This window comes from Oreochromis aureus, linkage group 3 (genome assembly GCF_013358895.1).
Source record: "Oreochromis aureus strain Israel breed Guangdong linkage group 3, ZZ_aureus, whole genome shotgun sequence".
Classification (NCBI taxonomy): Eukaryota; Metazoa; Chordata; class Actinopteri; order Cichliformes; family Cichlidae; genus Oreochromis; species Oreochromis aureus.
Window position 1 is genome coordinate 56367831 of NC_052944.1, and position 13331 is coordinate 56381161.

Below are 13331 nucleotides of genomic sequence, written 5' to 3' on the forward strand. Positions count from 1 at the left end.
TTTACAAAGCATTTTTGAATAGATTCTTTTCTTTTCTTATTTTTGTAAATTGTATGTTTTTTAGGGTGCTGAATCAAAAGATTATCTCAATTTCCCTCCATCACATACTTTTTTTTTTTTGCCAAACATGAGTTTACATTAAAAATGCACAACAGTAATGAAAAAAATCTAAATTTTGTTACAATTAATTTACAAATTCATCTTTGATTTGAAGTATTTGTTAATGGATTAATAATTAATTTTGAAATATTGATTTTAAAATAGTTTTTTTAATTTTAAATCAAATTATTAAGTGAAAAATTACTTTATTAATGTTTGAATAAATAAAATGATTTAAACATGCATTTGTAAATGAATTTGCGAATGTATAACCAGGAAGAGGATGTCTAAGTCTGACTCGCAGATAAACTCATTATCATGGTTATTATCAGTTAGCCAGTAGCCCTAGCTGTTACAGAAGTGACAGCTAGGACAACTTTTGAAACACTGTCTGGAACTGAAGTTCAGACATTATTTCACAAGACTTGTGAATTTCAAAACACATCCAATTTCTTAAAACCCCAATAACATTGCTAAAACATAAACATCTAATGGTTCTGTTTAAACCCGTCTACACTCCAGCCAATTTCACTAAAAGCAATTTAGAAATGTGAGTGTAAAATTACTTTTATTACAAATAATTGTACAAATTATTCCCTATGTTTAAAATCAGAAATATTTTCTAGAGCACACTGAGATCTTTTCTTGCATTTGACCTTTAGATCAAAACCCCCAAACGTCATGTAGGAAAGGACAAGCAACAAACTCCTGAAGAAAAAAAATTAAAACAAAATCAAAACGTATAAATATTTTCAAATTTGATGCTGCCATAAATGTGTAAAGTGTTTTGTTTGTTAAAGCATTGTTTCAAAACACATATGGTTTAATCCCCAACTCTGTATGTTCTATGTTTACATGGTAGACAAAATCGATGTTTATGAACTGATGAATGCTGAACTTTGCTTTGCCCTTCACCCTTACAAGCTTGACGCCATCAAGCTGCTAAAACATCAGTAACAAAACTAAAACAAAAACATTCAGCTTAAAAAAAAGATTTTAAAACTAATTAAACTATGTACAGTTTTATTTATATTGTGCTAACTGACAATGGAAGTCACCTTAACGGACTTTATATTATAATATTCAAGCACTTGATGACACAGGAAAGAAAAAAAAACCTTTTAAGATCAAGAAATGTCGGGCAGAACACTTTTCTCTAATTTGCTGTATACACACACACAGAGCTGCAGCTTTCCAGCTGGAAGCTGAACACTTCAACAACAACAACCACAACAACAAGACAGCACAGACGTTGAGCCAGCAAGGTGTGATTGCGGATGCCCCTCAGGTGCGTCCACCATCCACTGCAGCAGCACCGCAGACCACGCCCTGCCCCAGTGAACAAGAAACCCCCAGTGCATCATCGGAAGTCACCAGAAGCCTAGACATAAGGAAGAATTCAGAATCACCTTATCCGGCTCTAAGTATAAGCTTTATCAAACAGGAAAGTTTTAATCTAATCTTAAAAGAAGATAGAGTGTGTCAGGAGTAGTAAAATATTATGCTGGTATTATTTGCTGCTATTTTTATGATCATTATTACTATTCCAATTCCAATTTCCAATTTCTGAACCCTAACAAGTGTCTGTCTCCTAAATCCAAGTTGGGCCTGAAAGCTAAAAGCTCTGCCTCACATTCTACTTTTAAATATTGTAGGAATCACAAGTAAGCTGGTGTGAGAGCAAAGTGCTCTATGACAATGGTACTATAAGCTCTTTATGATAAGATGGGGCCTGATTATTCAAGACCTTGTATGTGAGGAAAAGGATTTTAAATTTGATTCTACATTTGATTAACAGGAAACCAATGATGAGAATTATATCCAAATGGGAGAAATATGCTCTTTCTAGAGCTGATTAACTGAAGGGTTTTCAAGGGAGTTTAGCACAACCCAATAATAGTGAATTACAATAGTCCAGTGTAGAATTAATAAAAGGAGGAACAAGTTTTTCAGTTTCGCTCTGATAATGGATGTTTCTTATTTGAGAGATATTGTGCAAGTAGTCCTACATATTTGTTTAATATGACCATTAAGGGACATACAGTTTTGTGGTCAAACACAACTCCAAGGTTCCTAACTGTGTTACTGGAAGCCAAGCAAATGCCATCCAGAGTAAGCATCTGGCTAAGAATTTTAGGGCCAAGTACAATAACTTGTTTCATCTGAAGTTAGAAGCAAGAAATTCAATGTTATCCAGAAATGTATGTGTTTAAGACATTCCTGCAATTAATGTGTGTTATCTGGCTTCATGGAAAATTTACAGTGTGAGAAAAAAAAGGGGGGAAGGTACACAACATCGGAGACCTGGAGCTGCATAGAGCATACAGTATAGGATGTTTGAGGCTGCCTCTTTTGCTATTGGGGATAAAACTTCCTCTTTTGGGAAACTGGAAGTGGTGGTGGCGATGAGGAGGTAGACTGCAACGGAGGTGATGAGGAGTGTTCCAAGCAGTAATTAAATGTAATAACTGAAGCATTTTGAAAAAAATGTAACATCAATGAATACAGAAGCTGCACCATTACAATATATTAAAAAAGAATAATAAAATAATAAATAACAAAAAAGCTGAAAACCCCATTCACCAAAGAGACATGAAACAAACTCTAAACAGAAAACATTCTCACAACCCAGAAAGTCAAACAACTCACAAAAAATCAAGATCAGGATGCAAAACCAGGGATCATCATTCATTAATATGATTGTTATTGTTTTTGATTCTTAAAAGACATTCCATCCTAATTAAATACATCAAAAATGTTGTGATTATGCATTAGGAAACCTCTTTATGAACGAGTCAATAGGTAAAATTAAGTGGTCAGCCAAAAGGAGAAGAAGAGGTCAGTGTGAGGCAATTATTTTGGCGAAGAAAGAAAGAGATGCAGTGAAAGTCTGACCAGCATGAATCACATGACACATGTGTCAGTTTTTCAAAGTTAGTTCCTAGTTTTGAAGCACCAAAGAAACAGTATATAAGCACTGATCTTAGAGCTGTTCAGCACCTTCTCATTGGAAGGCTGAAGCTACCAGTCGGTGCTGAAAAGAAATCTTTTCTACAAATATTCTACAAAATTATCCAAAAGGTCTGCTACAATATCTATTCTATCCTCTTTTTTAAATGAATGATGTCTTGATGCCTTCTGTTTTTCACAGACATACTAAACATCGCCATGAAGCTGCTGACTGTGTCTGTACTTCTTTGTGCAATGATGGCTCTGATCATTGCTGCTGGTGAGTGTTGCCGTCTAACGTACATAATGTGTATATGTGTGAACTAATCATACAAATAACAGAATGAATATAATTGTCATATAATTGTCATCAATTGTCATTGATGGTTAAATTTCAAAGTCTGATGTTTTACTTTGTCCTGCTCTTCCAGAAGAAGGTGGGACAGAGGCAAAGGCACCAGGTTGGTCAACATTTTAATGATTTTCACCAAGATTAATCACATTTCTGTGATGCTGAACAGAACAGCATCACATCACATGTACTGCTTATGTGCAGCTAAATCAATGGTACAAAGTTGTTTTGAGGCCCTGAAGAGAAAATATTCCAGAAATTTTAGATACATATTACCAACGTTTTTAAATAACTAACAAATATATGTACACTTTAAAAAACCTTATTCACTTTTACTAAATTATTTGCTTGTCTTCAGAAGAGCATCTTGTTGAGAAGAGAGCCTTATGTCACTGGTGTCACTGGATCAGGTTCGGCAACCGATACTACCGCTATTTTCCTTATCACTTGGATTGGGCTCATGCTCAGGTAAAAACAATGATATAGATTTTTCCATTTATTCCTTCTCTGTTTATCTCCTGTAATATTTTATAAAATCTAACTTCTATATTTTTCTTTTTTTGGCTTTGAAATTTCTGATGTCTGTTGATCTCCACTAAAGAGACACTGTCAGTCCGTGCATGCAAACCTGGCATCTGTACGCAGCCTCAGAGAATACCGTGAGATTCAAAGGGTCATATATCATGCTACTCACAGTTACCCACTTACATGGATTGGAGGCTCTGATGCTCAAAAGGTATATTACTGATCATGAAACAAAGGCGTTCACTTCGAAAGATGACTCTAACCATCATTATCCATCATCTAACCATTATTGTCCATTTTGTTCTGTTTTATAGGAGCGTCATTGGTTTTGGATCGATGGAACTCCTTTCAAATTTACGTACTGGTGTCGTGGAGAGCCTAACAACTATAGGCACAGAGAGCACTGCATGCACATGAACTGGTCAGGTAAGTCTAGTGACAATCTAGTAATTAAGAGTGATGTTGGAGGGCTGGAGGGGGTGGTAACAATTTCCAGACTTGTTTGGTGTGTCAAATACTTTTATTTTGAACTGAAAAAAACATTGTATTTAATGTATCTTTCTTACCATAATACATAAAAAACTTTGTGGTATTTCATTAATTTTGAAAATATATGTATATATCAAATGATACATATATATTCATTATCTATGTTGTGAAAGTATAGTCAACATTTAAGGTGCTATTGCTATCATACAAAAAAACTAAATCTTTTCCTCAAATAAGTATGTATTCGTGTTATCATGGTTTCACTTAATGTTGATTTTTGGTGCTTACAGGACACAAGTGTATGAATGATATAAACTGTCACTACCGATACCCATATGTCTGCGTCAGGAAAGTCCAGGGATGAAGACATGGTTTACCAAACAAAGAAGCGAATGATCACATGTATCCCAAAAATCTGTTTCCCATTTCACATCTTTACTGCTTTTTCTTTGCTGTAACGCTACATAAGGAATGATGCGACAAGTGAAATAAAGTGGAGATGGATTTTCTCTTTCAATAGGAGGAAACTAAATTTGTAATGGAAAGAATGCTTTTAGTAAATCTTTATTTTCCAGATTTAACTTTTCTTTTTCATCTTCATCATTAAAATCTCAAGCATTGAATCCAACTGGTCTGTGAGTTTATTGCACATCTCACATATTTATGGGTCTAATAACTAAAATCCACGACATCCACCTTTCTCATTCCATTTAAAAGCAATCACGTCTTCTGCTCTGCTCAACTGTGTCTTATGTGCATGAAAGTTTTATGGTAGAAAATGTGAACATGCATAATGAGTGCTGTGAAATTCTAACTTCATATAGAGGCAGTTAGCTACTGATAGTTTTCTCTAGTAACACTTTGAGGAATCTTGGAGTCTTTTTTGACCAGATATGTACTTTAGTGTCCATAATGAACACACAGGACTGCTTTTATCACATTTGTGCAATATCTCTGAAATTATAAGCATCCTGCCTCAGAGTGATGCTGAAAAACTAGTTAAATATCAAGATCAGGAAGTTTATTGCCAATTACAATGCAGAACACAGTGGTTATACTGTGCAATGAAATTCTTACTTTGTGAGAGCCCTACACAGAAACAAATGAAATCGCTAAAATAAAATGTAAAAAAAAAAAAAAAACATTAAAAAAATAAAGAAAATAAAGAAACTATAATGTAGAGAAGGGTACTATGTTGTCAGAATAAAAAGTTCTGAAGGAGTGAGAAAAAAAACAAAGAAAAACACAATGTTTGTGCTTTTGTTGTGGTTGTGGTGCCCAAAATATGGAACCGCCTTCTGTTGGAAGTTTTTACTTTTAAGGCTCATGTCCCACCATTATTCTATACTGCACAACTGCCTTGTGGTTTGTGTCACATTTTTGTGTTTTATCCTTTTGATGCGCACATGTATAGCTTTGGAACTAGTCTGTAACACTAAGACACTATCAGAGATAAACAGGGCAAGACTCTTAGGAATTTAGCCTGGGCCATAAATCTGCTGTTATGGAATACACCGTTACACCCTTCTTTAATTCTACAGGCCTGACCGGAGGACAAGAGATGGTTGCCATGGTAATGGGAGTGTTTCCAACAGAAGGGTCATCTCTATCTATGCAAATGTCCAGAGAGGTGCAGAGGAAAAAATGTGAGTCGATATCAGATATAAGGCCACCCTCAACTCTTTCGACCAATCATGTTAAGATTCTGTTTTTACCTCATGCAATAAAAGTGTTTGTTTGTCTCCTGAGTGAGCAGAGAGACACAGCAGCCTTTGTCTCTGAGCCAAAGAGACGGAAGTCCATTACGCCATGTAAAACTAATCTGAAATACTAACCTTTTGATAATAAATTGTAAAAATGTATAATTTGAGCCTATTTGTCTTCTCTCAAAAAAAAAAAAAAAAAAAAAAAAATCAACACACTGGTGCCCAACACAAAGCTTGACTGGCTAAAAGTGAAAGAGAGAATTGCAATCTGGACTGGTGGTGAGAGTTGAGCCTCGGCCTGGTCAAGGCACCAAAATGGTTGCTCAGTGTGAGGAAAAAATTGAGGTATGTACATTGTCTGTAAAATTTAATTCTGTGATTTGGCTAAAGTAATTCTGTCGTGAGTGATCAATCTGTAAGGAAGAAGAAATGATTGGAAATTACTCTCTTTTTGAATTGTAAATTTCTTGACTGTAAAAGTAGAAGTTTCAAGTTGAAAAAAAATCTATAATAAGTTTTTAAACTTATTATAAGTACTCACTGTAGGCTCATGAAAGTAACATACTTATAATATAATATAATAGAATAGAATAGAATAGAATAGAATAGAACAGAATAGAATAGAATACCTTTATTGTGACTATACAGATGTACAATGAGATACAGAGCATCTCCTACTCAGTGCAAACATGTGGGAGAAGAAGGGGGGTGGGGGTGGGGGGGTGCACAGTTTCTGCAGCACTATATACATATTACATATGAACAGTATTTAGAAAAAAATGTACAAATATACAAATCCAGAAAAAAGAAAAAGGAAGTGAGTAAATAAATAGTGTTATGTATTTGCATTGTGGGTTATTGCATGTAAAATTAAGTATTGCACAGTGGTTATGGTAGTGTAGTTTGTTTACAAAGGGAAGTCCTTGCGATGGGGGTGGAACTGTGTTGTCCCATAAAGGCACCAAAGTGGGGTAAATATCTTTGTTTGTAGTAGTTGTAGTTGTTCTGTCTTTCTGACTTTCCTCCTTTTGTCTTTATTTAAAGAATCACACAACCGTTAAAAAAGGAAGTGAATTAGTATGTTTGCTTGCTACTTCTTTACTTTTCCTCAGCATTCTACCATTTAGTGAGATACAGTGTGCAAAAGAGGGTATTACAGCTAAAAAAAGAGTGAATTAGTGCCAACTAGTGGCAGGATTGAGGCAAAGTCCTCCCTGGCTCCATCCGGTAGAGTGAGGGTGATACTGCAGTCAATCACGATCCCTGGTGGACACGAGTAGAACTGATTATAAGAATGCTAAATACATTAATTGATTACTTTTTTTTTTTTTTAAATCGGGATTGAAAAAAGAATAGAAAATAAAATAAATTGACTGATTAAAATTAAGACAAGAGAAATAATAAAACATAAACAAATACTGACCATTAAAATATATATATGATTTTAAAGTAATAAACGAAATTTATAAAGATAATATTAACAAAAAATGGGTAAAATTGAAATAAGTAAAGTAAATAAATAAGTAAGTAAATTAACTAATTAAAAACAGGAAATAAATACATAAAAACAAAATATATAAGGTATATTTAGATTAAATTTAACATCAAGACAAAACAAATAAAGACTAAAAGCCCACAACCATAAGAGTTAGACATAAATATGAAATTACAATGGCAACTAACATTTCTGCAAAACTCAAAGAAGAAAGAGCACCTCCCAGCAATATGAGACAGCTCAAGGACTTTCTAAAGAACCAGATTTTGAAAGAAGGGAAGAGGCAGAATCATCCAACACAAAGCCAGCATGTAAAAGAAACTGAGACTGGACCATCAGCTGCAGAGACCATACCTATTGTTTCGTTTCTGCATCCCTCCCGATTAATAAACTCAACTCAACCGACAAGGAAAGATGAAGAAACTACACTGAAGCAAAGCAAAGGGAAATTAACCAGCTGAAAATACAGCTGGAAGAAGAAGCAACCTAGAGAGTGTAGATGGGTCAAAGACTGGATCAAAGAAAAGAAATGGAAAAATGGAAAATGCAAAGAAATGCAAAGAAATGGAAAAATCTACAGAAGAAATGCTGAAACATCAGGTGGCAGAGAAGAACACGGAAGCTGCCAAAACAACAGAGAAGCCCAGACAAATATTGCTAACATGTACAGATCTGAAGACTGACATGAAATAAGCAGCAGCAGAAGCATTTGTAACTCAACAGCAGCCAAACCCACCAGCTCTATGCATTGTGCATTGACAGCAAATATGATGGCAAGCAGGATACGGACCTGAGGAGATCAAGGAGCTCTCCAGTCTTAAAGAAGATGTTTACTACCTCTAATAATTTTGAAGAAGTAAGAAATTGGTGGAGAGTGTGTCCAAGAGGACAAAAAAGGGCACCCAACACTGGATGGGACAACCTAGAGCAGGACCACAGCAGGAAGAAGCAATTCCCTGCAAGGAAGAAGACCCATTCAAAACAACCAAACAAGCCCCAACTCAAGTTGCAGCTCTTGCCCCCCCACCACATGCAATAAAAATTTATACAGCGTGAGTGTGTTGTTCTTTGTTCATTTGGGTCTCTTGAGTGAGCAGAGAGACACAGCAGCCTCTGTCTCTGCGCCAGAGAGATGGAAGTCGATGGCACTATGTAAAACTAATTTGAAATTCTGCATGATAATAAATTGTGAAAACTTTTACAAGTGACAACCTTTGACCTTAACCATGTTTTATTTAAAGCTGTCAAAGAAAATATATAATATAATATAATATAATATAATATAATATAATATAATATAATATAATGAGATCAGCAGCTTTCTAAAACACCAAACTGAGGTACTGCATCTGCAAATATATAGTGACAGTTACATGGATGATTAATCCCTTTGACTTTGGCTTTTTGCAATGTCAGTGAAAATTGCAGCTGTTTTATTGATAAAATTAAAGATAAGCACATGTGGTACTTTAGCCTTTGTACCATTTTCATCAGTTAATTTCAGAGTTGCTACAAATGTCAGGGTTCTGGGTCTGAGCGACCCAGGATCCCTGAGCAGTCATGGACTTGTTATATTGTATGTATATTTGGTGTTGCTGTCCCTCTTCTCCCTGTTTGTGGATGTGTGTATGTGTTTCTGTGGGCGCCTTCAGGCCGAAGCCACACACCTGCTCCTGATCAGGCCTCGTCAGGGGAGCTACTTAAGAGAGTCTTGGAGCTCCCACCGACGCGGGATCATTGAGTTAGACTCCCAAGTCAGTGTGTCAGTGCAGGAAGTACTGATCGTGTTTGCCCGCAGGGGTCAGTGTCTAACGGCTGCTTCCATTGTTTTCCCCCCAGGAGGAGCGTGGAGAGGAAGGACAGCACGCACAGGGTGTGCAGAGTCATGACAGCGGGGAGCACGAACACGGACGCCACTGGAAGACACACACGGGAGTCTTGGGGAGCACGGGGATTAATTGTGCATCGTTATTTACCACACTGTAAATAAACGCACTGTTGTTATTCAGAGCTCTGCGCCTGGGTCCTCATTCCCTACATCTCCACGGTCTGCCATGCCGAACCGTGACAACAAAAAGTGAACATAAAGGATGATTTCTCTGTTGCCACATGGTGGTGCTGAGGTCTGAATCTGAGGGCAGCTCCTGTAATCACAAAGAACAGAATCATCACTTGTCTTTTAATGAGCCATTGTCCGCTGTTAGACAGATGGTTAGCTCTCGCATCCTGAAATCTACCACAGTGGAGAAATTTGCGAACGCTTTTAACTTACAGCTATCTGCTCACAATGATTTTGATTTCTCAACCAATCTTTTCAGTGATTATTGGCTTTCCATTTTAGACGAAATTTGTCCGGTTAAAACAAGAAGAGTTTCTGCCTCCAAATCTCCCCCATAACTAAATTACAGTATTTGTTGTATTTGTAAAACGTGATTGTCGGAAACCTGGCAGTGGTGAAGGAAAACTCATCTCCTGTATCTAAAGGACCTTTTAGCTTCTCTTAATAATGCTATCAGAGATGCGAGGGCTGTCTATTTTTCATATTTTGTTACAAAGAGCAGATGTAATTCTAATATCCTATTCAACACCATTAGTGACATTGTTACTCCTGCTCCACCTGCACCTATTTCCTCAAATGAAGATTGTGAAAAATTTCTTTCTTTTCTGCTTGAAGAAATTAATAGTGAGCAGTTACAGGCCAATCTCTAAATTACGGTTAATTGCTAAGCTTCTAGAAAAGGTTGTGGCTAAGCAACTTATAACAGTTCTGGACAAACATAGCATCTTTGATAGGTTTCAGTCTGGCTTTCGTAGAGTTCACTGCACTGAAACAGCCCTTCTTAGGGTCTCTAGTGACATTTTGATGAGTTATGATGCAGGAAAATGCTCTGTTCTGCTTATGTCGGACCTCATGTTGATGTTTGACACAGCTGACCACCACATACTGCTTGAAAGGCTAAAGTATTGGGTTGGTGTATCTGGAACTGCCTTGGAGTGATTATCTTCATATCTATATCACCGATGTTTTTCTATGGTGGTCTCTAATTTTAGGTCATACCTCCCTTCAGGGCTGTAGACTAACTTTTTGCCATGGATGCAACGGTGCGCCTAACTTTAAAAAGTTAGGCGCACCGGCACAAAAGTTAGGCACACTCAAATTTTTCAACCGCATCGCTTAACACCGCAGTTTTACATGTGCACTTTTTTGGGGGGGAAATTGCAGGACCAGGACCAAAAGGGAGGCCCCAGAGTCCCAAACAAAATGTTCACAAAACACACAGGGCAGCACAGTCCGAAACATAGTTCAGGTGGCTGGCCTGGGGGCCAGTAGCACAGAAGGCCAGGATGAGACAGTTCAGGAGGCCGGCCATGAAGAAGGCAGTGGGGGTGCGCAAACAGTTCAGGAGGCATCGCGGGAGGCAGTGACAGAAGTCCGGAGGATGAGGCTGAAGCTGCATCTGAGGCTGAAGCCGATGATGAAGTCGGACCAGGCGAGGCTGAAACCAATGCTGAAGCCGGACCAGGCGAAGCAGAAGCCGGTGCTGAAGCTGGGCCAGGCGAAGCAGAAGCCGGTGCAGAGGCCGGGCCAGGCGAAGCAGAAGCCGATGCTGCAGGCGAGGATGAGGATGTTGAGGCTGCTGCTGCAGGCGAGGATGATGAAGCTGCTGCTACAGGCGAGGATGATGAGGCTGCTCCTGCAGGCGAGGATGATGAGGCTGCTGCTGCAGGCAAGGATGATGAGGCTGCTGCTGCAGGCGAGGCAGGTGAGGCTGCTACAGGCGAGGATGATGAGGCTGCTCCTGCAGGCGAGGATGATGAGGCTGAGGCTGGACCAGACGAGGATGAAGACACGGAGGCTGGACCAGGCGAGGGCGAAGACACGGAGGCTGGACCAGGCGAGGGCGAAGACATGGAGGCTGGACCAGACGAGGATGCAGACACGGAGGCTGGACCAGGCGTGGATGAAGCTGGTGGCGCTTCAGGCGACGGCGTGGGAGCCGCAGGTGGTGGTGCTGCAGGCGACGGCGTGGGAGTCGCAGGTGGTGGCGCTGCAGGCGATGGTGATAGCTGGACGGGCTCCTCAGTCCCCCTAGCGAAAGCAGCAGGCTGAAGCGGTTCCTGAGACCCCTCAGCGGAAGCTGCTGATGACGGCGAAGGCTGGACAGGCTCCTCGGTCCCCCCAGCGAAAGCAGCAGGCTGAAGCGGTTCCTGAGACCCCTCAGCGGAAGCTCCTCGGTCCCCCCAGCGAAAACAGGCTCAAAACCAGTAGGCACGTGGGCCTCTGGCACACATGAAGAAGGCTGCAGCTGTGCAGAGCACTGACCCTGCTCAGGCAGTGACAGCCGGGTGCAGTCCTTAGCTGGCAACTTGGCCTCCAGGGGTCCAGAGTTAGCTGCGGGTTGTAACCCAGCCTCTGGGGAAGCCCTGGAGTGGGTAACTGTCCCTAACGTTGCCAACTTTTGAGGAACAGGTCCATTATGAAACAGCATGTCTCCCTGCTTGGGGTGAGAGCTAGAAAAACAGTCCAAAATGGGCAGCGTAGGCACAGCCTCTTGAAGAGGGGCGAGTGAAGACTGTGACTGGGCCATTAGCTGAGCTACATTTATCGTTGTGAACAATACCTCATTAATTTTTTTAAAATCTGAATACTTGAAACAAACTCAGAAAAAAATTAAAATACACAAAGAAAAATTAAACATAAACTTAACTTGTTAAGCCCTAATGGGCTTTCTGAACTTCCTGCTTGAAAATTACCTGCCTAAAATGAATGGAGTATTTCTCTGCAATTACAAACTGTGTGTAAACAATCTTGGTATCAAAATAAAGCTAACACTTGTGAGATTTCATCCGAGGTGTAAAATTGCTGTGTCAAAGTTACTGAGGCTGGATTTATTTTTTAGCATGTAACCCTTTTAAAACTTAAATACACATTTTATTCCAGAAATTCAGTAATGAGCATATAAACATCTGTGCAAAGATTTATGTTTATAAAGTGAAACAGTGAAAAATAAGCACTGTTAGTACATAAATATCCAGGCGTGTCTAATTTTGGCACACACTGGACACCATATTATAGAGTTATTATAGAACAGAAATGAATGTATTTAATTACAATCCCTAAAAATGCTTGTTTTTTGAATATTTTGAAGAATTAACCACACATTCATAGGCAACGGACCCTTTCTGTCCTGCAGGTGAGTCTAACTGTTCTCTGGCCCTTGAACCCTTTAAGACCTACCATAGAACCAAGTCCGCCAGAGCTTATATTATATTTTTACATGCTGTAGTGCCATTTTTGGGAGCATTTCAAGTTGATATACATCAATACAACCATTATAGCCCAAATATTAATAATATGTATGCATTAAGTGCATAACAATTACATAAATTGCAAAAAAGTGCAATAAAGTACAAAAAAATTGAAAATCGTTTTTGTTTTTTTAACATATATTTCTAGTTGGAGAAATTTAAGAGGTTTATCCCTCAAAACTGTAAAAACAAAAACGTTGCACAAAATAGTTTCCCACCACAGGAAATTTATTTTGAGTGTCTTCATAGTTTTATTTTTGAAATGCACCAATTTTTATATACTGCAGGAAAAACGAAAATTAATATTATAATGCAAATTTGCAAAAAAACAGCATATGCATCAAAATAAACTATTTCCAGCAGTGCAATTTGAGTTCTAAGCATCCCAGAAACGATACAGAAAGGC

The 13331-nt window shown here is 38.5% G+C and overlaps 1 protein-coding gene across 4 annotated transcripts; it reads left to right on the top strand.

The window, feature by feature from the left end:
• Positions 1-3026: 3026 nt before the first annotated feature.
• Positions 3027-5037, top strand: LOC116317421 (ladderlectin-like). Of its 4 annotated transcripts, none has more exons than XM_039605177.1 (7): positions 3027-3180; positions 3251-3328; positions 3483-3509; positions 3762-3868; positions 4002-4136; positions 4240-4351; positions 4705-5037. In XM_039605177.1, the coding sequence occupies exons 2-7, from the start codon at positions 3268-3270 to the stop codon at positions 4776-4778; spliced, it is 516 nt and encodes a 171-aa protein (XP_039461111.1). In that variant the 5' UTR covers positions 3027-3180; positions 3251-3267; the 3' UTR covers positions 4779-5037. The 4 variants fall into 4 exon arrangements, with proteins under 4 accessions (XP_039461111.1, XP_031592040.1, XP_031592041.1 ...); XM_031736180.2 differs by having other exon boundaries at positions 3028-3180; positions 3480-3509; XM_031736181.2 differs by having other exon boundaries at positions 3028-3180; positions 3759-3868.
• The last annotated feature ends 8294 nt before the right edge of the window (positions 5038-13331 follow it).